General features: G+C 37.4%; 1 protein-coding gene across 6 annotated transcripts; it reads left to right on the forward strand.

The window, feature by feature from the left end:
- Positions 1-9,844: 9,844 nt before the first annotated feature.
- Positions 9,845-22,328, forward strand: LOC145492050 (uncharacterized). 6 transcript variants are annotated; one of them, XM_081471362.1, is made up of 8 exons: positions 9,846-10,666; positions 12,669-12,707; positions 13,050-13,160; positions 14,181-14,245; positions 15,616-15,696; positions 16,439-17,316; positions 17,714-17,807; positions 19,708-22,328. In XM_081471362.1, the coding sequence occupies exons 1-8, from the start codon at positions 10,463-10,465 to the stop codon at positions 19,742-19,744; spliced, it is 1,509 nt and encodes a 502-aa protein (XP_081327488.1). In that variant the 5' UTR covers positions 9,846-10,462; the 3' UTR covers positions 19,745-22,328. The 6 variants fall into 6 exon arrangements, with proteins under 6 accessions (XP_081327490.1, XP_081327488.1, XP_081327489.1 ...); XM_081471363.1 differs by having other exon boundaries at positions 9,847-10,666; positions 18,579-22,328; XM_081471361.1 differs by having other exon boundaries at positions 9,847-10,666; positions 19,874-22,328.
- The last annotated feature ends 4,290 nt before the right edge of the window (positions 22,329-26,618 follow it).

Genomic DNA, 26,618 nt, shown 5'->3' on the forward strand with positions numbered 1-26,618 from the left:
CGGGAGAGAAATACGAAACGCTACTATTTTTAATTCAGCAGTGCGTTAGAATACTTTCAAAAACAAGAACCCAAAATATATTTGACTTGCATTCAACGTCTTTTCAGTCACTTCTAAGACTTCTGAGCAAACGAGCAAACGAAAATTTCCGCTTGGGCTGAAAAACAGTCTCACTTCCGGTGAAATAATAAACCCGTTTATGGTGGTTGCGTCATAGGTCATGAAATGTCAAGCGGCATGAGTGCACATTTGTCGCGTAAGCTGTCAAACTGCAAAAAGGTGAGACGACCTACTTCCACGATTTAATTGTCTGATCCCAATAAACGCCGGGCTGGTTACTGGAAATGTGTATACTTTATCAGAACACGAGACAATTTAGAATTAACTTTTGAGACCGTCGTCACTGAAAACGGATTTCAAAAACAAATCCCCATGATGAAAATGGACTGAAATGGTGAAACTCAAAGAAGATAAACAAGTAGGTCAAAACTTCGTTGAATTGAAACATATGGCAGTGGTAATCTTGTTTAATTATTTAAAAACAAAAGAAATGCTTAAGAATTGCGAAACTAGGATCTGTTTTGACTCTGCCAATTTACAGGGGACGGGAGCAGCACGGAAAAGGGCGGGGGGCGGGAGATAAAGGTACGGGAAGCGGGAGAGCAGGGTACGGGAGGCGCGAGGTTCTGACCTCCCTGTCCCCCCCCCCCCCCGCATACTTACAATAGCGAAATAGCTTACAAACCCCTAACATTTGCTAGCGATCAGTTACAGTACGAACTTCAGTCTTGCTTATACTTGTGCGATATTGATAACCAGTTCTCTTAAATGAATTAAGATGTAACTAATGCCCCATTCACTTTTTTTTCCAATTTGTCGATTACGCTTTGCAGTTATTTTGAGACGACAAATTTTAAACCCCTCTGCCAACAGATTTCAGACAAACAGGTTTTTACCTTGTTTAGGTGCAGGGCGTGCACAGTATGAGCAACTAATTTTTAACCTTGTGCAGTTAAACTACTTTTAAACATGTTTAACTGATGTTGGTGTGAACGGGGTATTAGTTGAGTCTCATGAGAAATATATTACTAGATAGAATCAAGTCTATTCCCTGAACTCTCCCTTTCTCACCATATAGAGAGATTCCGTGTGTTGTTGAAGTGCGCGCCAGAATTTAAATTGCTCGTTCAAATAATGGCTCCTGTTTACATACAGTGTATATGACTCCACAACTCCATGTTGATTTCCCTGTCAATAAAAACACTGTCAGTAATTAAAAGACAAATTGTGCTCTTTACTATGAGTTTTATACTCTTCGATGGGAAAATATGTCCGGTATAAGAAAACATTACGGCATCTTCTACAGTCTGTGCCATGCCAGTATCTAATTTGAGTCCAGTTCCAACCCTTTTTCTGTCACGGAACGTTACGCTCCCGAGCCGACTAAGCTTTGAGTGAGAGAGGAGAGACCTGGGGCCCGTTTCTCGAAGATCCCGAAATGTTTTCGCACCCGGAAAGCCGTAGCAAAATCTCAAACCTTTTGATTACAGACTTGTTTTACTCACGTATTCTTAATATGAATAGAGGTTTTCAAAAAGTTCCAGGTGTTCCAGGTGTTCCTCCCCCCTCTTTAGATACAGATGGATTTGCGGGCCCGGAAAGTTTCCGGAGCTTTCGAGAAACGGGTCCCTGAACTGGAGTGATATCTCATCTTGTAGGAAAAAGGTTGAGAGAAAAAGTCTGTTCTCGTTTTTCCTTCGCCTATCGCTTTTCGTTGTTTGCCGCTTGGATTTGTCTGGACCAGGGGCGGGGGAGAACACTCTGCGACGCCTGGCACTTTTTTTGTGTCTGGATCATCCAACAAAAAGTGACGTCACATCCGGTAAAAAAGCGGGTTGAGCGGCAAAATAAAATTTGACTGCGACATAATCGTTCTCCCTGTAAGTAAAACAGCAATATTTCGCAATCGGCGGGATATTTCTAACGTTTTATTTGGCCATGATAAACAAAATTTTGTCTTCTTCCTCGCCATATCGTTTGTTTGAGGAACAGAACAATTATTTATTCAAAAAGACGCTGTTTTGAAGGCGTGTGTTTTTACGAAATGTCGTCGTTTCTTCGTAGCTGTATTCCACAGGAGTCATTGTTTACGTGGAAATAATGAATTCTAGGTAAGTTGCACTCAATTCAAATATCCTATTCTCTTAAGTAGGCATTACACTGAGAGAAAAGCGCAATGTCAGTTTTCTATCCGTGGGAGAACCCATTTGACAGAAGCCCATTTTTTGAAATTTACCATTGACAAACACTTGAGAGTAATGGAGAGCTGTTAATCGTATCACACTGTAAAGACATAACGGGGCGGAGATTTCTTGCCAATCGATACGAACTCAAATTCTTGTTCTTGCCTGTGAGTCAAACTTACATTATAAATTCTGTTACGACTTGTTAAGAACCTTAAACGAGATATCTTAACTTTTCCCTTGGTAATCCCTCAATTATGGTAAACGCTTCCTTTCACAAGTACATACGCAGGCCGTGAACCCCTTAAATATAAACAAGAGGATATTTTTATGGGCGATGCAGTAATCGGGGTATGTCGTGGTTTGTTTGTTTGTTTGTTTGTTTTTTCCAGTTATAATGTAATTTATTTTTCTGTTTCAACAGTGTTAAATGTCAGTGACACTATAAAGTTTCAATACCCCCCCCCGATCCTATGAGGTCAAGCATGCACCTTTAATTGCTTCGACTCCTTTCAATTGCCTTGTTTACAGACCAAGTTCCCTATCTTTTAATCCCTAGCTATCATATGTATTTGCAACTTATTTTGAAAGGTTACTTAAACATTTTGCCCTATTTTCAGTCTGCTTTCTCTATATAAGCTTACATCAAGACATTTCAGTTCCAGGGAATGAGAGAACCCTAGAAGTCTGACAATTCTCTCTCATAAAGTTCAATTATTTTAATTCATCACGCTTTCAATGTGCGATCTTAACAAACTGTTTGCAAACAGTAATGAAATATCATCCCCCAAACACCCAGCCATAAAAGGAAGTCTGGGAACAGGTAATGGCAACAATGACACTGCCAGGCTGGTGAATGTTACAAGCTATTATGAACTCATGTCTGACAATGATGAGTGACCATGGTGCGGTGAAACTGAACAACCAGACTGTGACTGACTTTGCTAGTGTTAGTGTTGTGAAAGTGATTGCTAGCTCATAGTGTCTGTGAACTTGGACCAGACCAGACCAGAAAAGGTTCCATACTAGAAGTTGACTGAGAGTAACAAGTTTGTACTCAAAAACTGAAGCTGCCTGATCAGACAGTCTTAAAGCCAGCTTCATCACACCTTGTCAAGAGTTCCTGGATTGTGTATGTGGGAGGACTCCAGTGATGACATATCGGGAAGCTCTGCTCAAAAGTTTTCAGGCTTCAGATATAACTATTAAAGAGTAAGGGATTTCTGACAAGTTGAATTCAGGTGTATAATGAAAGGGTACGCAAACCTTTCTTTTAGGGATTTCCCTTCTTCTAGCTCTAAAATGTTGTTGATAATCTCTCATTTACTCTCATGAGCCAGAATGAGGGGATTCTGATATATTGTTCAAAAAGATATTTTAAAACTACTTTCTAAGGGTTTAGAAAAGGGGTACAGTATTAAGGGGTTGGACCTTGAGATGGAGCTTCCCCATTTAAAACTAAGTAGAATACCTCTCTCTCTCCCCCCCCCCCCACCCCCCCCCTCCCCTTGTGTAACAAGGATGTTCAAATTGTTTTCTGGAAAGAAGCAAAAACCAAAACAGCGCCAATTTAAGGGATTGTGTGATTATCAATGTAAGTTCCCATTTGTATTTTGAATTAAAATGGGTCTAACGTTATCCACAATAGTATAAAATAACCATACTTTGCAGCTTCATAGAGAGACTCAAACTGATAATGAAAACATAACTTTTATTTTTGCCCCTTCCTTTGTACCTTGTGATATTTTTAGGGAAATTCTCAAAATGTCCCTGCCCAAAGAAAATAAAAAATATAAATGAAAATCACTTTCTTTATCTTGGAAATGATCTCTGAGACAAAAACGTCCTTTTTATGGCTAGTTATTATCTTACAATGTGTTGTGAAGAAACTGCTTACAGGGAAATATAAATGTTCAACAAAAAAAATTAACAGAAAAAAAGCAACAAACTTTTTCAGAGGAGCTCCTGCAGTATATTCTTCACCTTACATGTAGGGTAATAGAATCTGTTTTTACACTTTCACACCAAAGAAAACACCACAGAAATGAGAATTATTGTTATTGTGTCTGAGCTGCATATTTTTTAAATGGAAACATTTCCCATAAAATTTTTACATTATATTCTTGCCAGTACGACAACATACCAAATATATTTTGGAGAGAGGAGTACTTATAAAATTAATTCAAACTGGTGTAATTTAATTTTCCATTTAATTTTTGTACACCTCTTACAGAATGCAACTTTTGGTTAGGTTGCACTTCACTATCAAGGAAGAAATCACACCAAGGTGGCTTTGTATCTTTATTATGATTTCCATTATCAGTAAACAAATCACACTTGCAGGTCTCTTGAGGGTATTTGCTCATTTACCACCTATAAAAAACAAGATATAATGTATCATTTTTACCTGTACTGTAAATTTTTCAATTGAAATCAGTTTGTTTTCACTTTTAGAGTGGTTTTTAAAAAGGATCACAAGCACACCACCCACCCCTCAGTCCCTACTCCTACCCTACAACAGTACAACCATGATCCCATATCAGCCCCCAACATGAGTGATAACTTACCACAATACTCCTATACTACAATACAATCTTTGTACAGACAGACCTAGATTCAAACATCAGATCTCTGACTTTTTGGTCCACTTCATCTCCACTAGGCCATGAAAGCAATCATTGCAAATTTCCTTACATTTGTTGGTCTAATTTATTGTTGCTCTCAGATTCCCCCTTCCCCTTTGATGACATTAAACTGGTTTAAAAAAATAAACTGGTTTACACAAATTAAAGCATAGGTAGAAGTGGAGCCATAAAATTACTATAATTTTAGTATGAGAATATTGAAATATAACTATACTATTAATATCCATATGCTCTATTGTAAAGACAGTGTAATTACTCAAATTGACCTTCATTGTCAGAGACAAAAACCTAAAAACATCTAAACACAGGTCAGTGAGGATATTGCCAGTTTTGCTTTTGCCAACAACCATTCTGCCTCAAAAATACAGAAGATAATGACAATAATAACAGAGCCAATGTCTGTCAATTCAATAAACACACCAAATTCCCCTCCAAATTCCTTTCGACGCCTTACAGTAAAATTTTACCAACAGCATAAATTCAACTCAATGCTTTAAAGTGCTTCTATCCTTAAATTTTTACCCCTTGAGTCAGAATTTTCAGGTGTATCACATAGAACTCCACAAAAGATTAAAAATGCTGTTTACCTTTTGCATATATCTGCATCAGTTCCAACGATATGTAGGTTTGAAAAATAGAAATATGCAAATAACGTGACTGATGTTGTCATACAGTCAACCCAATTTTACATCAGGTTGGTAGACTTGGTAGACTCTAGACTTAGAACTACAGAAAACACACCTATGGCTATAAAATTATTTACAGCCTGTATTTTTCCATGGCAATTTGCTCTTTTCCAGTCTCCTCTAACCTGATTTCACTAATTCAGTGATTTTCAGCTTGAAAAAAGTTAAATGAGGATACGACTTTGACCTTGCATATAAATATGCTTCCTAGATCATGCTGATGAGGCACCATTGGCAAACATCAAAATGGAAAGCAAAAGGTGGCCAGAAAAGCCTATAATCATCAGGGAAGGTTGAAACCCAGTATGTTGCCATGGTAACAAAACTGTTATGCTCACATTATGGAGGACATCCGCAAATTTCATCATAATAGCACTTTAAAGCACTGTCCCTAGGAGCCCATGGTCCCTTGTATCTGGACAATAGTTCAAAACTTGCCTGGGATGGATGATCTAAACGGTAGGTGGGAGACTCCCAGAATATTGAGGAGAGTTGCTAGAATGACTGTACAATTATCTCTTCGCAGGAACTCATTAGACATTAACACTACTAACATGACTGAGTTTGGATAATATATATTTTGTTTTTTGGATACATGTATACTGTTACTGGTCATACAAGAGGTACCTTGCTACTGAGTTAAGTCTTAATGTGTGTATTTTAAAGGAGAAGGTCATTCCAAAAAACATAAATTTTATGTCAACGCTAATGAAAACCTTGCACTACGGTTAGCCACTCACAGAAGTTTCAGCCTCTAAAGTGCAGGTTTTCCTTATGAAGTTCGCCTCCAAAGAAGCACCCAGGCCAAGTTTTCATGACATCACTCTGTCCGACAGATTTTGACTACCACTCTGGGTTATGGCTGCTCTTGAGACATATTATTTTGAGCTAAACATGCTCTAAACTCCGAAATAATAGCATTGAAGATAGTGAAGAGGATAATCGCTTGGAAAAAAATAGATTTTGCTGACCTTGTGACGATGCCAAGTCAGTTGCAGGTTCTTCTCCTTCCCACCAATTTCAAGTTGGACGGAATGAAGGCACATACTGGTAAACACAGCCTCAGGCTGCCAAGACAGTTGCAAAATGGTGGCCTCTGAAGTCGCTTCTTAATTTCGAGATGAATTTCTTAAGGATAGCAGGCACTTCAGAGGCTGAACCTTTGGTGAGTGGAAATGCTGAATATACACTTGCTATAAGTGAAGACAGAAAAAGTAAGCTTTTTGGAGTGACCTTCTCCTTTTAACTGAAAACATGTGAGCTAAATGCAACAAAATGTATATTAAACCTGGGCCAGTTCAGTATGATTTATTACAAAGTTTTAATCAGCCACAAAAAAATTGTTAGCAACTGATATTACTTTGTGAAGGCTTATGGAAGGGTTATACTTTTATAAAGCAAGTACTATTTTGGTTTACTAAAGAAAGACTCTCGTTACTGCTTAAGTAAACTGTGTTTGGTACAGTAGGTGTCAAAATATTATGGCTTTGATGACATGATAATAGAGATATCAGCCTTGGTAATTTCAGGGATAGTGGATAACCAATCTCCAAATAATAGAGTTATGGGACTTCAATATCAAAGTGATGCCTGATGCTTATTATAAATTGTGTATATCACTCCTAAAATGTACGATCCAGAATTTTGTTTTGTGGGTAATAGCTCAAATTCATTTTCACCTCTGTGTGGTTACAGGGGTTCTTTAAATAAGAAAATGACTGACTGACTGAGCCTTTGTTCAAGCCAGAATCAAGTGGCTGTAATAACAAGGTGGCTATGGGAATGGGGTGGCCATAAGGCAGGGTTCCACTGTAGTGATGAACATATAAGATGATCCTCTCAAACACCTACCCATAAAGATTTTGAAAAGTATAGAATGTATAATCAGTTAGACAACACACAACTTGGGTCCAGAGCTGACTAGAAATATTCTATTTTAATCCACACCCCCTTCCCCCAGCCACACTCACTAAATAAGTCAATATTTACTACCCAACAGAAAAGACAAAAGTGCAGAAATAACTCTTTCATAGCCCTGTCTAAAGCTCATGTCAACAGAGGAAGAGGGAGTGTGGAAATAAAATAGAATGGCCCTACTAGGGACCTTTTATATGGTCTTGGGTACCCAAGACAACCCTTCTCCTGAGTTACCCTAGCCAAGCTAACTTTTCATTTATTTCTTTGAAAACTCAACCAACCGTTTACATTTAGGATCATGAACCTGTCTTGCCTGCGAGACAACAGGGGTGGGTGAGTTGTCTAGCCTTGGCTCATGTCACGCCTTGGCACCCTGACAGGCAGGACAACTTTTCTTTATATAAACACTTTGGCTTGGCTAACCGGGACAACTCTTGGTATGGCAAGTGTCACATGATGCCTAGATTTAGAATTTAAAGTAGAAATATCAATTTACAAAGAAGAGAAAATTAACTCAGCAAAACCCATTGTGATTGAATGACTGAGGGAAACTCAAACAAAGAGGGATATTGCACATTTGATTATTCAATAAGGGTTTTGAATAGTCATGCAGGGTCAAATTCAGTCAAACGCATGGGGAAATAAATGGCACACAATGACTTTAAGATCAAACCAAGCTAGAATTCTCAGCCCACCTACAATGGAGCAATCACAACTGACCTTTGTGAATTATTTGATGCATGCGTATGAGACAGCCATTTTTCATTCTTTCTTAACAAGATGGAAGGTAGATGCCATTTAAACATTGATCAAATAATAAACAAAGGTCCCATTGCTACAGAGCTACATTGTATCCCCACCAGATTAACAGAAGATGAGGTGTTGTAAACAGATCTTTGGAAGAACTAAAAAAGCTGTGAAAACAATCACCAGCGGCCTTTGGTCCCACAGCATGTCTTTTGAGTCAATTTCATTTGATATATAGAACATATCTTTAAAATCTCAAAATAGTCAAATTAACTAATTATGACTACCAAAATCTGCGATTCTCCCTACCCTATTTATTACCAGAATAAAAATTCGATAACCTATTTACCACCATGGTAGCTGACACAGTTGCCCTAAACATAATTTTTGAAGGCCTTTTGTTTATGGTCTTATCAATAATGATGAAAAAGTAGCTTCTTCTAAACAACATTGCCCAATTCAAGACTAGAGTACAAAACCCATATCCTAGTTAAGGCCAAAATGGCCAAAACTGATACCCTATTTATGACCAAAACGACTGAAAAACCATACCTTTTGGGGCAACACATACCCCTATAGTGCACATAAGGGAGTACCCCCCTGCCCCAGGTCACAGTAGAAGTGGGTACCTGACAAAAGCGGAGGTAAAGTTAAGGGCTAAGGATATACCATACCATCGAGAGCTAACCCTAAACAGGCCAACCCCCCTCTTTTGGAACTGCCTAAAGAAGTTGATCCCCAGGCCAGCATTGCAGTTCAGACAATACAGAGGACTGGATAAAATTTGAATTCTGTCCAGCATATATTTATGAACAACTTCACAGTACCCGGGGGGATACTCCCAGAAAAATTTGGTGGGGGAGTGCTTCACCCCTTTGTTGATCTCTTCGGGGAAATCTGATATCCCCAAAGCTCGCCTCTAACTCTCAACACTGCTTATTTCTTACAGAGAAAAACCGTATTCAACAAGAGATACGGAAATAGGATACTAACCTTGAGTATACGCTTCAGCATGTCTTTTCCACCACACGCGCGTGTATACAGAGCTTCAACTGAGTTCACTTTCAGAAAAAAACGGCTTCTGTTAAATATGTTCCCGTTGTACACAGTGCAAACTATGGCCAGCAATACTTCATCCAGGTTGTTGTTAACATTATAGGCTATTGCACTTAGTGTTATCACCGAATCATGAACAATAAGAACCAAAAGTCGCAACAACACCAGTTTTGCAAATGTGTAAAATCCGCCATTCGATGACAGAAGGCTCTCCGTTATTTTCCTTCAAAACAATACTAAACCGTTCTCTTTTGCCAACAGTTTTACTTCAAAAGTCGAAGAAATGTGCCTGCACCATATTTCTATCCTCAGTATGGAAGGACACGGACCTGATGGTTTGCAAATAGAAGAAAATCTTCCCCAATCGAAACGCCATTTTTTCGCTTTGTGAAACGAGTTGCGCGGCACCGTTTAAACCGGATGTGACGTCACTTTTTGTTGGATGATCCAGTACAAAAATTTCAGGAGTCTTCTGCCCCGCCCCTGGTCTGGACTCACATTGGTTGATCTCTGAAGAGTTGTCGTTTTTTATGAGGTCTATGGGTTCGAAGCCCTGAGACCAGCCTGGAAGTTTATTTTAAGAAAAAGACCTGTTTTTCGTACGGGAAATGGAAATGGTCGAAAAACCAAAAAGAAAAGAAAAGAAAAAGAACAAACGAATAAAATTGCACCTGGGTCAAGGGAAGACTGAGCCCACAGTGTAATTGACTAGCAGACGTAGTCCGCATTTCATGCGCCCCCGTTTCGCCCCAGTTCGGTTTAGCATGCCAGGCGCCAGGCGTTGATTCCTACACACAAATTTACATATCAAAACGGAAAGTTAAGTGAATTTCAAGCGATTACGTCTCTCACGGGCGGTTTCGAATGCCCGTATCGGTGCTAGTTGAAGTTTAATTCGAGAGATACTTTCCCTGGACGACAAACAAACGCTGAAATCCATTCTTCTCTTGGCAACATGATCTGTAAAGGAAGTGACGTCTGCGAGGGTGGGCTCTCCCAGCGACTGTTTGAGTGATATTTTAGTGTGAAGTTGCGTGTTTGTCATCCTTGAGAAATCGGTGAAATTTGAGAAGCCTTATGACAAAACTGTGTACGAAAGCGACGTGCTTTTTTGTACGATTTTCTCCATGTTGATTGCGTACAAACAGCGTTTGAGTGGGAACGATAAATGGAACACCATACTCCTACTTCAAGTGTGAATGGCGACTGTTATTATGATGGCGAATCGAGTTACCAAGATACAGATGTCTGCGACTATGATCAGAATATGTTGCCAGAATTGCTGGATTCACAAATAGACAGTACACTACAAGGTCTGGATATGGGCGCCATTAAAAAGAACTGTTACGAAAGAACCCGCGCGGCCATGGCGGTAAGCACGAATTACACTGAAATAGAAAGTTGCAAGTTAATTTATGAACGTTTTATGGTTGACTTGCAGTTGGGAGTTTAGTCTGAGTCTATTAGTATTATTTATTTATCAGTTTCCTAGTTTCTCCGAGAGAAAACAGCTGTGGTGAAAGTAATAATGTGGTTTGCCGTTCTTGCAAAAAGTCGAGTCAGTGTTTTATATGATTCTTAGCTTAATTTCCGATCCGGTGTCGAGCACGCGCTTAACGGTTAAGCTAAGAAAAGCACTCGAGTCAAAGATTTAGTTAGCGTGCTTGGCAAATTGGAAAATGTCAGTTATAGAAAGCTGTTCGCAGGAAACATCGACCTGGTCAGTATTTAACTTGTTTAGTGTTCTTGAAAGAGAGGGTGTCACTGTATTTACTTCAACTTTTTTGCATGCGAGCATAAAATGAGTGGAGTGGCATTTGTGCATTTTGTAAAACAAATATACCTCCTCGGTTGTCAACCTATCACAGGTTTATTGCGGTTGAGTATGCCGTTTTGAAAGCAGGTATTAAGCCATCAAAGTGCGAACTCTCTTCTCTGTTTGAACTTGTTATTTGCTTAACAATTTAATTATTTCTTTTTGACCTGCGTGAAGTTAAGTTCACTTTAGAAAACATTGTAATATTGGCATGTGTTCCTGTATGGAATATGTTTCTTGTCATTAGAGGCAGTTTAAAGGGTCTAAAGCTTAACATCTGCATCTTGGGTTGACAATTTACTACATACTGTCAAAATGTAATTTGTTATAGAAATTAATGTGAAATGTTCCATAGCAAAGGAGAAGATAATCACTCCCAGAAGAGATTTTAAGAGAAGGAAATTAAGCTTGGCCATGCCAAGAGACTGGCAGTTGGCCAAATTGTTCCATAGGCAAGTGGCATGGTTTTCTCAGTGATATAATTCAATTTCAAGATGCTAACAAAGTTCCTGGTAAGGCAGATTTTAAAGGACTTTCATTTTCACAAGCACTGCAAAAATTAGAGAAATGGTTTGAAAGTGCACAGCAATATGTCCAAAATTATACTATAAATAACATTTTGGGGATAATTATTTAGTAGGACTTAACATCTGTCTGGGAGGTCACCCTGTTGTCAACAGAGTATGGCCTTTCAAGGATATAACAAACTTTATATTTACCAGCACTGTGCACCTGATCTCATGATCAACAAACAACATTATATTGGTTGCTGATCATGTCTCCCATTCATAGGCTGCCCTGCTAGACACCCTTGAAATTGTGGTTTTGAGCTGGTTTGGTCGTGATTATGACATCTCCTTTTGCCAGTTTAGTCTGAAATAATTTTGCATTGTTTTTGAGTAAATGATGAGAGTAAATTTAACATATTTATCACTATTTTTGACACTTAACTTAAAAAAAGCAAAAACCTAAAGTAACTAAGAAACATCATTCAAACGAGTCAGGGTAGCCCAGAATGTTTGTCTTAAGTATTGTTTGATTCTGACAGGCCTTTTCTGAGGGACAAGTATGTACATTATTTTCTGCTTGCTACAAATGCTAAAATAATTTCAAGAAGAAGAACAAAGTTTTGAGTTTACATGTTTACATGTTTTGACAGAAGTGTCTGTCATCATTTGTTAGGTCAGTTCAGCTCAGCTATAGTGTATAACTTGTAATGTTGTTGATTTCTGTGAAATCCTTCCCAAGAAATATCCAGACTCAGTCTCTATACAATGAATTACATGCTATGTAAAAAAAATGAGTTCTGTATTCTGTTGTAATCATAATTGGTTAAAAAGTTGTGTTTCGTGAGATTACATGTACATAACATTGGTACAATCTCGTGTGACTGTCACATATAGTGTTATTTTCACACAGTAATTTGTCAACTGATGTCAGTTCACAAACTGAAGTCCGTTTTGTAACACAGGAAGAAAATTGGAAGTCTGTTTGCTGAGGCTAGCTGACTGTTAGTATTCATCTCTGTTGGTTTCTAATTCTCATTTTTTCTTCACAGGCAATAAATCCTATGTTGGCTAAGAGAGTATTACCTTTGGTATGCATTGTGCTTTTTTTCTGATAATAGTGTTTTATATTAGTTAGCACAAATTGGTTGTGATCTGGGAAAAACCTGAATATTGCAGAAGACTTGTTAATAGATTTGTTCATAAACTGTTCACGCAGAATAAGATGTGCTCTGTCATAATCAATGTATAAAGTGGAATAGAAAAACACCTTATCGAGACTTTCATTTGGAACAATGTACACCATAAGCCTTGAACACCTTACAAACATTGTCTGTGTTCATTTACTCGCAGTATTATTTTTACTCAATTATATTATATTAATGTGTGCCTTCTTGTGATTTTTCCTTTGGTAATGCAACAAATAAATATAGCCAAGTGAATTGTCAAAGGAGGAAGCAGCAGCGATTTGTATCCAGGCCCACTTCCGAGGATACCTAGCAAGAAAGTTGTTTGTACAACTTCTGTATCAGAAGTTTATCAAGGTAAGTTAAAACTTCACTTAAGTGATCAGGAAAAATCTTTGATCTCAACTGATAAAAGATGCCCTTGTTAAATGGTAATTGTGCAAAACAGTAATTGCACAGTTATTATATTAAAAAACAAGCATGGATAACTAATCTTGCTCAGGTAACAGCTGGGTTCTTCAGACTAAGAATATTTTCACTTGAGGTTTTTAATTCAGGGGAAACAAATAGCAGGTATATACATGTAGTGGACAAGTAGCTGTTAGGTACTGTTCATGCCTTTGTAACAAACCGTCTGTACTTTGCAGGCATGCCACACAAACATTAGACTAAAACAAAATTTTAGAATTGACATGGCATAGTTAACAATGTCAACAACTGGCATGTTGTCACATATAATCCAGGGTCTGATTTACTCATTTGAGTGCCTAACTGTTCAAATTGTCAGTATGTTTTTATTCAAAAGAAAAAATCGTAAGAGTTTTGTACTACACGTTTATTTATGATAGTCAGTTCATTCGTTCCTTCCTTCGTTCCTTCTGATTGAGATATTATACCTTCCACCTGTTTTCTTGACAATTTGCATAGATTGCAAGGGAGTTGTATCATAACTGAAGGGTTCATTGATAACCTGAGTGTGCATAATGTCGTGCTCAACTTTTGTGAAGTAGGTTTATAAAACAAAGCTGACAATTTGTCTCAGACAAATTATCTTGTGTCTATATTCAGATACCCTGCAGTAGTTATTAATTATACTTGCAAGTAATTCCAGGATCAGATCATGAAATCTAAACCTTTTAAAAGCATTAGTGGAAATTTGATAGATATCTAAAGGAGTCAGTGATATGGGCAAGTTTTCATAAATATATACATGTATGATCAAAATATTTTTGGTTATTTGATACATAACTGCAGCTTTGGTACCAACGATTTTCTTGTGAAACCTTTGGAGTTTAATACATGTTATTGACTGTATAATTGGATTTCTTGTTGTGCGGTGTTTGATTGATTGATTGATTTATGATGTTTTAACAACAGGAAGAAGAAGAAAGAGAAGCAAGAACAAGAGAACAAGTGGAGGAAGGAGAATTACTGGTAGAAAAGTAAGCATAAAATAGTAGATTCGTTATTAAGAAAATTAAGAAGTTCTCTTTGAAAAAGGTGCCATGAAATTGTAAGGCAAAAATTGTGATCTAAAATCAGTTGTAAGGTGAATGAGATGGAAAAGGTGTTTGTTCACATGACAAGTGTTTGTGTGTGTCTTGTAGCTGCATTCAGTCCATTATAGATTTGTTCCATTTGAAGGATTTGAATTAGAAATGTTTTCATGTTTACCATGCATGTATGTGGGTGGTAGCCATCATGCGATTAGAATTTTAAAAGCAGTTTGAAGCTTATGGTGCATGAAACAGGCTGAATTGTAAGATACCTATAGCACATTTCTGGTATTTAAAGCTGCTGTAAGTTATATTCATGTTCTAAATACATTTAATGATTAGATGAGTAACACCTAAGATATTTTTTCTTACTATATATGGTGAATCTTTTTCACTTTATAATTTGCCAATTTGCATAATCCTTGGTGGGCTCATTCAGATTTGTTTACTATATTAATCATGTGGTTACAAAAGCCACACGTAGTCAGGTTTAAAAAGATACACAACCTACTGTATGGTCTTCAATTTTGTAATGTTGATGGAGAGGTAGACAAAATATCTGGAGGGATAGTGTTGTTATTTATTTTACACCAATATTCGTTTCGACTGTGTTTTGGCAATTATTGTATATTTTTAGGGAATTTGCTTTCTATGTTTTCTACCCAATAATATTTTCATCTGTGGCTCATGTTATTCTTGGAAAGTGAAAATGTATGAAATTTGATATTTAGAGAGATAACCTGCCTTTATTTGGCAATAATATTTCAGGTTTCATTTTGGAAACTGGCTGCTAATAATCCATATTTTTCACTTGGTTTAAAAATGATTGATTTGATTTAAAAGCTGATTTTAATTTCACTTCTGATTTGCGGATGAAGTACATTGAGTCATGTACTATTAAAAATTGAAAGGAAGATGACATCTTAAATAGTTGAAGTAAATTTCAGGCATGCCTGTCTGAGATGTAACCAGAATTAATCGTAAATAGCTGCTATTGATCAATGTTGAAAGACTCCTTATAATATCAGAAAATGTCAGGAAAAAGGTTAGGAAGAATGAAGAAAAAAAATAAAATAAAAATGTATTCAAGAGATTTTTGTTGATGTGACAACACATTGTTAGAACAGTTGTATTTTAAGAAACATGACATTGAATAAGGAAAATGAAAGGGTCAAAATTTAGCTTGTACAATTTGCATTTCAGACATGGCTGTAGTTGTTGTCAAAGTAATAACACACTTGGTTTACACCAGGTCAAGACAAGCTAATAATTCAGTTGCCATTTACATGTAGTTCATTTTATTCTTTTTCTAACAGCTATCGCTTAAACCTTGAAATGGAAGAGAATACATGTTTACGTAAAAACGTTAGAAGAGGAATTGAATGTGATGTTATAACGTGAGTTTGACTCAATGATTGAATAGCTCAGTGTACTTTATTTCAAATGTTTATTCAAGAGTATTATTCTATGGGAGATGTGCATGTAATTTTGACTTAGTGTTATGACTATTTGCTCTCTCTTTGTTTGTAAGTTTTTTTCATTTTTGAATGTACGTGGAAACGTTCAATGCTGCTTTTGTGGTTTAAAAATAAGAACTGTCCCTTTTGAACTCTTACATTTTTATATGGACAGTTATTTAGATACATTTTGTTGGGGCAACCTGTGAAAAAGCTAGTAGAAGGAGTTAAAGTATGATGAAGGGTTAGTCGTCCAGGGGCCTGGGAACATTTAGAACTACACTGTACACGTTTATCATTCTGTTACTAGTAAATACTTGTCTTAAGACAGAACACTTGTACTGTGTCATATGTCTGAAAATACACTCTCTTTTCAGGCCCATTTTTGTCAGTAGCTAGGTGTTATTGTTAATTAAGGAGTTACTTTGCCCAAACAAGAACCAGAATTGTATTTTGACTGGCATTAACTATTTGGTCAATTGATTTCTCTACCTCAGCAAATTCCAAACTCGATGGATAAATTTTCCATGCTAATTAACATACTACATTACTTCGTTACTTTTAGTGTTTAACCTTAAAATTTGGTGGACAAGGAAGTCGTTATGTGTACCTGTAACGATGCATGTATGCATACAGGATGTAAAGATTCATTTATTTCTCATTAGTACTGTTTTGTATTTAGCATTCAAAGAGCCTGGCGCCAACACAAGAAACAATCTGTTGGACAGAGAGGAACAAGTTCATATAACATGTCAAATTTTGACGTGGATTTACAACAAAATTACTCTACCTCAGATAGTGGCAGCTTTCATATAAGGACCAATCCTTTTATGGGAAGTAATGAGAGTGCCTCTTACTGTGATGATGACAATCTTTCTGATGTTTTTAATGACAGCCTTGAGCAAGTATCAGAGGAGAATTTTAGAAATACTCAAGAGCATGGACCACATAGACACCTTTATGATAGTGATCAAGTTATTGAGGGTGACACTTTTAATGATGAACTTCCTGGCATAGATTCCGTTAGCTCACCTGCAGAGTTGCCATCACCAACTACTGATTGGGAGTCAATAGAATCATGTCTTACTTCAGAGGGTGAAACACAAGATCTAGAAAGCAGTGAGCTTGTGGACACTGCAAATGAAAGGTTAAAACACTTCTCTTTAAAACCCAAAGATTTGCAAATTTGTTTTGTTGATGATACTTTGCTTAGCGATGTTGAAGGAGATGAAGATGGTTGTGATATAAAAGAGTATATTATTGATAAGCAAGATGTTTCTGATGATGAGAAACGAGACTCAGGTTGTGTTGCGGGTGATGAGGAAATGTCTGAGTCTTTTAGTATTAAAACAGTTAGACCAGAAACTCTAGAAAATCATGAAATTTCTCAGGAGGAAACCAAGAAAGTTTTGTTAGAACTTAGTCAACAGGACAGCGAAGAGGAGGAGAAACAGGAGAGTTATTCAACTGTAATGCTAGGCTGGACAGAAGAGAGGTTACAAGAACTGACTATAGATGAACTCAAAGCACTCCAGAAGAACATGGCACAGTTAATTGAAGGTAAGATACTTAATGTAGAACACCAAGGAACAGAAAATTAAAGTGTGTCGATACAGAGCATTTTTGATTTATACATGGCAAAATAATCATTGCACACAACTGTCATAATAAATCATTTTATTGATTGAGCTTCTTATTGATGCCCCATTGGATGTCTATTAAAATTTGGAAAAGGATGGGTCAAATATTGTGCTTAACCAAATGAGAGGTAGAGGTAGAGTGTTTTGTTTTTACTAATAAATTGCTTCGTCACAATTGAAGAACATGTAATAATAATTGGAGCATACTCGTTTGTAAAAGAACTGGTCAAAAGATTGTAAGAGTAATATTGAAAAAGTATCCTGGGCTTCTAAATGAACATGTGAAAATGTATGTTTGTGTCTTGAATTCTTCACAGCTCAAAATGAAGTGCTGGTCACAGAGTTAATGAACAGAGATAGTCTCCATCTTAGACAAGATTCCCTTCTCATGGACGTTGAGGATGCATCAAAGTAAGCCATTCCTGCATGGTTAATATTTATGTCTTGATTTTTGAAAACCTTGTCAATTTCAAAACCGCAACAAGCCTGCAACTTTTCCATTAAATCAGGCTTTTCAATTTGGCAAACTGTTTGAGTGTGTGGCTCGCTAACTACTGCTACCTTACTGTACACATTGCAGTCAGCTACAATAGGCCTCCACGGAAAGGAAATGAGCATTTTTTTAAAGTCCAAAAGGTCACTCTTTGGACCCACCCCACCCTATGAGGTTAAGATCATTCAGGCTTTACTTGGCAACCTGCTTATAACCAGGGCCCTGTCCACTATGCTGGAACCTCCTTTGCATTAACCCCCTGCATTTAAAAGTGCTAGGAGAGCCTGTATCTCCCGATGTTGGCAGGAGTCAGGGAAAAAAAATTGCACCATTTTTGACTACAAGTCAATGTACATGTTATGGTTCTGAATGTACATGTATTTTATGTCCCTTGGTGCAAAGCTGTGTAGCGCTGTTACAACAATACTAAAATATTGTGGTTCATACCAGAAATGACATTAAATAATTTATAATTAATAAATCAAAAGCTGTCATCCTGCTATTGTTTTTTTCAGTAAAGCTTACACTTAAAGGAAAAATTAATACTTGTAGTATTACTGTGGCTCTTTTTTTTTGTTTGTTTGTTTGTTTCTTTAAACTTAACACTACAATACTCCTGTCATCTCATTTGTTTTCAAAGCTTTTTCTGTTTTGTTATTTATGTTTAATACTTGCGATCCTCTTTTCAGTCCAAACTGATGAACATGTACGCTTGTACATGTATCTTGTTGAAGCTACATCAAGACACAACTGACTCTAACTATGACGGCTAAAGATCAGTTTTATGAATGATGTAATAATAAGAAATTATTGCTTTGCTTTATTATTGGGGAAGAAATCAATCAGCTTTACATAAAATACTAGTCTTAACAAGGTGTCCAGAAGGTTAGAATTATGGAAAAATGATAAAAGAAAGAATATTTTTGATGTTGTTTTCATTGATTGTCACAATGGTGGCACCTAACTTTTTAATGTTGATCTTTAATTATCTTTTCAGTTGTATTCATATATCTCCTAATAGGCCATATTCATATTCCCCGTATTAGACTGGAACTAGCTTGCAAAAGCGCCTAATGTGGGGAGTCATTTCAAATGCAAATGATGTTTATCTCTTTTGAATGATATTCCCCTGGGCCCACATGAGCCTCCCTTGCAAGTTAGTTTCAGTCCAATAATGAGAATACAGATATGGTCTACTGAGTGATTTTCATCATTTTACATATTAAAATTCACGCACATAATGTTCAGTTTGTTCACATAGCTTTATTAACTTAAAACAGTAAAAGCTCAGATAAAAATATGTCAATCTGTTTAAAATTTGCCTTGTTGTTTCTTAAAGTAGGCTCCTAACTTATTCTCAAGACATAATCACTTAATGTCAGGTTGCCATGTAAGGTTCCTAACTGTATAACACCTTTCACTCTCTTTAAAAAGTTTGTTTTATTGCTTTTAGGAGATGCGTCATTAATAGATTACATAATAAAGTTAATTACTAAATAGTGCTCTAATAATGTCTTCCCCTCAAGTTCTTAAATTGTTAATTTTGTGACAATGAATGGGTCTGAAGTTTCGGCTCAAACCTGAGAGCTCTCAATGTGATTTAAATTTTTTGACGTACATTTAAAAGTGTTCACTTTCATGTTACAAAACTTTACCTGTCGTGAGTAATTTTATGTGAATTGGAGAATAAGCAACTTAAGTTACTTGGAAAATGTCTTATAAAGCTGTCTAAATAAACAATGTGCAGAAGTTGTTTCTTTTGATTTTTTGTGTGTGTGATTATATTCTCACCTGTTGTTTTAACATCACTTGCACCAGAAAACTGAATCGTTGTCGACAAGGCAGGGCTTGTTGAATCTGTCAGCCTTGGAGTCCAGCTGTTGTCTGCAGTATCCTGCAGTGGCTCAGATTCCATATGAACAAGATCAATTGGGTTTTATAAATATTTGTATTGTTTCATTGTTTTGTTGTTTATTTTGCACAGACTTGCACAAGCACAATATCAGAAGACACAGAAAGGCAGAAAGAGATAGTCACCACTGCACTTGTATTTGCACACAAAAATATTATTTTTGTTAAATTGTATTTTGTTTTACTTTAAAGCAGTTAGATCAGAGATTGGTTTCAATCATAGTTAGAGTGCAAAATGATTGTATTTGTTGTTGAGTCCAAGTGAAGAAAAATGTCTCCCATGTTGTTATTCTTCTATATCAAACGTTTTTAGGCAGAGTTACATGTATTTTCCATAGATGATTTGGATGTCAATTTTCCAGAAGGACATTTTTGTTTTGGAAATCTTTTAGTCTTTTGACAAAATTAAAGTCCATTTTTGTTAGGTTGGGCAAGTTTTCCTGTTGCTCTGATTTGCTTTTGTTTAGAGCAATGTTGAATTCAGGTACAATCAATTTGCACCCTTTTAATTAATATTACCAATGGATTTGAAAATAATTTTATTTTTCTATGTGAAAGTTAGAGAGATTTAGGTTCTACGTTTGCACATAATAAATAAATGAATACATGATTAATACTTAGAGTAATAAGACTAAAATAAATCATTGAAGCCATTTTTACTTCACCTGTGTTTGAAACAAGGTTAGGCTGTTCGTTGGCTGTTACAGGAAACAAAGACAGGAACATTTCTTAACTCTTTTTGTTGATATTGAACCTCATTATTCATAGATTCAGTAAACAGCGAATTTCATGTGTTGTGACTCCACTAGTTCACTTTCCCTCCTTGCTTGTCCCAGATTTTTTCACTATTTTTGGCAGAAAAATATTATTATTAATTCGTTGGCAACCATGAGGGTTCGTAGGAGGTTTCTTGGTTTCATTTTCAACTACAGGTCGGTAATAATGGTTACAATTCTGAAGTATTATATCTATTTAGTTGGTATCTATGTTAAAAGATGCCTGAGATTGTATTGGTTCATGAGATATAGTTGATTAGCATTTTAGGATAACGGAACATGTGATTCAAATAGTTTAGGGCACTTTGTTATGTACACAGATACAAGAATATTAGATTAGAGCGCTGTTTACAAATGAAAGCTGGAAAATGCGATCAGCTTTAACCTAAAGTGAAGAAATTTGGTAAATTTGCAGTCACTTTGAAATGAAATGATATTGATAAAATTTGAAAAGCGTTTTTCCAGGAACGAAATCATTAACAGCAGAAGATAACCAAGGGAACTTACATAAATTTCAAACGTGAATCTGTTACAGTATGAATCTTTAACATGTACAACATTATGCGCAAAGGCTTGCAACAGGGAAACAATTAACGTTTTCCTTTGTCTTTAGACAATTTGTATGATTATAGTAGTAGTCTACTCTACTATGATGTAATGGTTGATATTTACGTGCGTTACCTTAGGGATCAGTGCTGTCAGTTATTATGACGTCCTTGTTGATTGCATCTGCTCTCTAAAAATAGATTTTGAAAGTTCGACCTTGATCTGACTTCCCTTGCTTATCCTCTCAAATTTTGTCTTCTGAGCCTATTAGACAAGGGTTATGCCTTTTATGTGCAAAGAACTTATTTCTCAATCAAAAACAAATTACTGCTAAGATTGTGTTAGTGGTTTAACGGCAGAATGTTAGCATGTTTAAACTTTTTATACTCGCTTTTTTGCCCCATTACAGTGACGGCGGTCACGTGATTGGATGTGTTCAATGAAATGTAAGTTGCAAAGTTGTTGAGTTCCCCAGTCTGTTTATCATACTGATTTTCTAGTACCCTTTCCCACCTCCACTAGAGAGGAGCGGTCAAACATTTGATGATGCAAGCTACCACTTTAGCGGAGGCGGCGTGGCCCAGTGGTAAGGGCGCTGGATTTGTAATCCGGAGGTTCTGATTTCAAATCATCCTCCCTGCCACTAGATGGATTTGTGTTTGTTGGTCCCAGATTCAACTCCTCCACGCTTGATAAATAGCCAACTGGTCAGCCTCCTGCCAGTTGGAATTTTTAACAAGTTTCTGTCCAATTTACAATATTTGTTTGCTAATTTCAGTGTCCACAATTAGTACAGCCTTGCTAAAAACCTTCGACATTTAAATAAAGTGATTTATTTTATTTTATTTTATTTTTGAGACTGACATCAAACGCTTTGTGAGAAATTGGACAAATGACCAACGGTCAACACCGCTGACCGGCCACCTTCAAACAGCGAGTAACTTCATGTGCCCTTTCCAAAAGTTCACGCCAAAAGAGAGAGTTGACGGTATATCTATCGTTAGTTATATCAGCAGGCCTTACTGCGAACAACGTTCAGTTTGCTAGCACTGGAGCTTATTTTTGTATTGTAATTTAATCGGAATTACTCTTGCTTCAAGTAACATGTTATCGTTCAAAAGATAAAGTGATATTAGTTAGCGTCAAGTGTACATATGAAGAAAAATTGAAACTAGATGTAGGAATAAAATTATAGAAGCGTGATAATACTGTGTGCTGTCTTCATTGTGTCTTTAAATGCAAAATCGTTGCACCTACGTACAGTAGCCTATACATAAAGAAGTTACTCTGTTCAATCAATGAATGCTGCATAGATATTACAACTACACGAGGTGTACCCAAATCTTCGAAACTTTTCCCGTATATTTCCCATACCATTCGATTTTCCTCCAAGATTTTCCTGAATTTTGGTTGAAAGTGTCGCATTTCGGACATGAAACATCTTATGAATTTACTGGAACCAGGTTATTTCCAGACTATTAGCTAACTAACCTATATTTTAGAATTTGAGTTCTCTACGTAATAATCAGACTTGCCTCATTATATTGTTATTTCATCAGATCTTTTTACAGATCTTACCTATACCAGCAGCATTTTCGTTTGCGGGCCCTTTGATCATTTATATTTAATTATTTTTTTGACTGTTCATTTTTAACTTGGTTTGGCCATGTATTTTCTGCGGGACAGTTTTCGTCTGTCCACAATCTACTTATCGCGACAACGACATGATATTCTGAATTTTGCGTATTGTTGACGGCCACGCGTTTGCATTTGACATTGACCAATCCGCAAACATGAATTTGAGTTTCATCTGAGGTCATTACCGTGATTTAGTAGACAATTGGTCCACTGAGGAAGGGCTAACTAGGGCTAGGCCCAAAACGTCTGCTATAAACATTGAGTTTAATTTGGCACTGAATTATTATTATTTACAACTTTTGAACTGGTCCACAAGCCGGTTGCTCTACTCTTTGCCGCTACACCATGGTGTCGAGACCCAACAAGGTCGAAAGAGCTCTCCAGTGGTTGCAATTCTTGCCTTTCAGTTTGGACTCTATTATGTCCTTGTCGCGCTAAGTTGTCTATGTAGTAATCAGCCTTGCCTCATTGTTATTTCCATTTTTGGCTGATCAGATCTTTTTACAGATCCTACGTATACCAGCGGCATTTTCGTTTGCGGTCCCTTGCATCATTTTATAAAAAAGAAATTGCCCAGTGTAACATGTACAGAGGGAGGCAAAGGTAGGGTGCCAATCACGCATCACGCTGAATTTTTCTATTAAATCACGCATCACGGAGAATCTTTTTCATCAATCACGCGTCACGTAAAAAGGAGTAAGTACATCGCCATTTTTACTTTCTCGACCCTAAAAGCGTCGTTAAAAGAAGAATTTTGCCGATTCAACCACAAATGTGCATCGGCAAATATGTGACCTCTCACGCGAAAACGTTCCTTACTGTATCCATTCGAACGGCTGAACGCACGGCTAGTGACCTAGCCTGCGAACAGGCTCCCAGTGAGGGCGCAAAAAAAAATCCGACGGGGGCGGAAAAAAAAAATCCGGCGAGCGAGGCGAGCCGTTAAGCGCGAAAAAAAGAATTCCTCCAAGTGCGCTCCCCCTCGTCACCAATCCGCTCTCAGCTTTCCCCGCTTGCCCTAGACCACACTTGGCTAGCTCGCACTAAACCCATTAACCCAACCGGGAGCCTGCTCGCAGGCTACAAGTGAACGGATAATTTAAATAACGATAGTCAATATACTTGTTCCAAGATATCTGATAACCACTGAATATAATGAGTAATGACTCTAGAAACGATTTAATGTGAGGGATTCATGAGATCTGGGCTGTGAAAGTAATGTTGAGAATTAATACGATGAAAGCTGTGTAGGTATATGTGGGGGATAAATGAGATGTAGGCTGTGTAGGTAGATGTAGGGGATTAATGAGATGTATTGCTGTGCAGCTAGGTATATGTCGGGGATTAATGAAATGTATTGCTGTGTAAGTATGTGGGGAATTTAATGAGATGTGGCCTGTGTACGTATATGTAGGGGATTTCTGAGCGGTAGGCTGTGTAGGTATCTGTAGAGGGCGTTAATGAGATGTAGGCTGTGTAGGTGTATGTCGCGCCGTGGGTATGGGCTGTGAGGGGATATTGGGGGGATATTTAAGGGGGTGGTTGAAGAAGAATACTTGATTATATATCCAGGAGGTATTTTTTCAAGAGAGATTAAGAGAGATGTGTATATTGCGGTGGAGTTAACTAGCCGCCCAACCATCCGGGTGGTGTCGCACTTATAAAGCGAAAGAACGAAAGGCTTGGCTGTGGGCCAATGAGAAATCATTGACGTCATACCCAAACTGGACAAACGAGTTTCTGACACCGGCTGGATTTGATTATTCAAAATGACGGACATACCTTAATTTAAGGTTATAACATGCTAATTTCCAAACATTCCTAAAATGCACGCTTATGTTCTGTAACGGCTTCGTAATTTATGCTACACATATAGTTACATATTAAAAAACGCTTTCAACTTGTGTATCTTGAGTTACAGTAGCCAGATTAACCCTTCACTGATGACGTTCGTTGAAGGTTCTCTGTGCCATCTATTATTACAAGTGGCACCGAAAGGGTAGTTCAAATTCGTCGACAATGTCTACCGTCAACGAATGCCTAAGAGCGGAAGCAACTGCCGGTGCTTCGCTCGCCGCCTAAAGCATCACAATTTTCAATGTTATTCCACCAAATATCATCGTCTCCGAAACATTTAGATTTGAGGTCAATTAAGTGGCGAGATCCCCGAGAACTGGTAGCTGCGGAAAGAGAAACACTGTAATAATTACTTGGAAGCTCCGATCATCACTCGCCATGTTTTCAAGGACGTTACTCAGTGATGACGATGGCCTTTAAGTGTTCAAAGCCTCAAGCTACACTGAAGAAGAAGATGCAAACGATTGCCGCGTAGTAATGGGGAAGATGAAAAGGTATTGCATCGGCGAAGTAACGTAACCGAGATTGTTTCAGCAGGAGGGAAAAACTTCCTACCGAAACGCTCGACAACTTAATCGCTGAATTAAAAAGAACCTTGGCAAAGAGCTGCAATTTATGTGGTTTTTACGGTTTTTACACGATACTCTCATCTACGTTCGACTGGTCTTGGGATAAAACACGAGCAAAGTACAAAGCAGCCACTTGGATGACAGACCCCACGTTAAACAAGTGTATCAACCTTCCAGCATTCGAGATGCAAATATAGGAATCTTAACAATGACGACGGCAATGCCGAGTACAAGGCCTTGTAAAATTGAATTTGTCCAGGATGCCTATGGTCCTAAAACATCCTTCATGCTAAATATGTAATGACAGCGTTCAATTCTATATGGAAATACGAAAAATTAGCAGTTCGCTCGACTCATCGTTCGCGTTCGCGGTCATTTTGCGTTGCTGTTGTTATTGTTGTTGTTTTTTTTTTGAGCAGAGGACGGTTATGAAATTTACAAAGGTTTACTGAACACACTTGTATAGCCTTTGTTTTGCTCATTAAATCTTTTGTTTGGTGCTGCTCATTGACGTCGTGGTTTGCGACAGATTCCGTCCACGCTACGCCGGAGGAATTGAAAAACGCATACAGCTTTATTTCTACGGTTAAGCCTACGTCCTGGTGGGTACTCCCTTATATGGGCTAAATAGGTATTTAGGGCCCCAAAGGGTATGGGTTTTCAGCCGTTTTGGTCATAAATAGGGTATCGATTTTGGCATTTTGGTCTTAAATTGGGTATGGTTTTAGCACTCTAGTCTTGAATTGGGTACATTTCTTAGAAGAAGCTACTTTTTCATCATTATCAATAAGACCACCAACAAAAGCCAGTAACAAAGGTCATATTAAATATGGATTTTCGGCGAGGTCATAAATATGGTAGTATAGACCGCAGATTTTGGTCATAAATAGGGTAAGGGGTTTGGTAAGTGGGCCGCACACCCCTACCCAATTTTTCTGGGATAACCCCCTCCTCGAGGCCTACGGTCCAGAGTAACCCGTCACGAAAACGGAGCTTTTCGAAAACATTGTTTGGGAAACTCACAAATTAACTCGATACCAGAGTAAAGAGTTTTCTTACATAACTTTTCTTTATAGAACAAGCGCAAAAGCTTACGCGTACAACAAGCGCGAGCATTCATTCAGAGTAAGGGTGGAACTTTTTAAGGGAACTTTTTTAAAACAGGATTCCATATTTATGGAACAATTTTCCCGATGAATTGAGGACTGCCAACTCTAGTGTTTCTTCTTTTAAGAGATCATGTACTATTTCTTATAAAGATAAGGTTTTCGACCCTGAGCGCCCCTATACCCCCTGGGCTAACATCAGCAGTTAGTTAGTAAGGATGTTACTAGCCAGTTAGTCAGTTAGATTGCTATTTAGCTAGTTAGTTAGGTAGTTAGTAGATAGTTGATAAATTGCTTGTTAAATGATTAAGCTTTTATATATTCAT

The sequence above is a fragment of the Orbicella franksi genome, chromosome 7 (assembly GCF_964199315.1).
Source record: "Orbicella franksi chromosome 7, jaOrbFran1.1, whole genome shotgun sequence".
NCBI classification, from domain to species: domain Eukaryota; kingdom Metazoa; phylum Cnidaria; class Anthozoa; order Scleractinia; family Merulinidae; genus Orbicella; species Orbicella franksi.

Bases quoted from the DNA above. Each gene is read 5' to 3' on its own strand.
- LOC145492050 (XM_081471361.1), top strand. From the start codon at position 10,463: ATGGAACACCATACTCCTACTTCAAGTGTGAATGGCGACTGTTATTAT. The intron at 13,161-14,180 runs GTAAGTTAAAAC...TTTTAACAACAG, and splicing joins TGTATCAGAAGTTTATCAAG to GAAGAAGAAGAAAGAGAAGC. The intron at 14,246-15,615 runs GTAAGCATAAAA...TTTTTCTAACAG, and splicing joins GGAGAATTACTGGTAGAAAA to CTATCGCTTAAACCTTGAAA.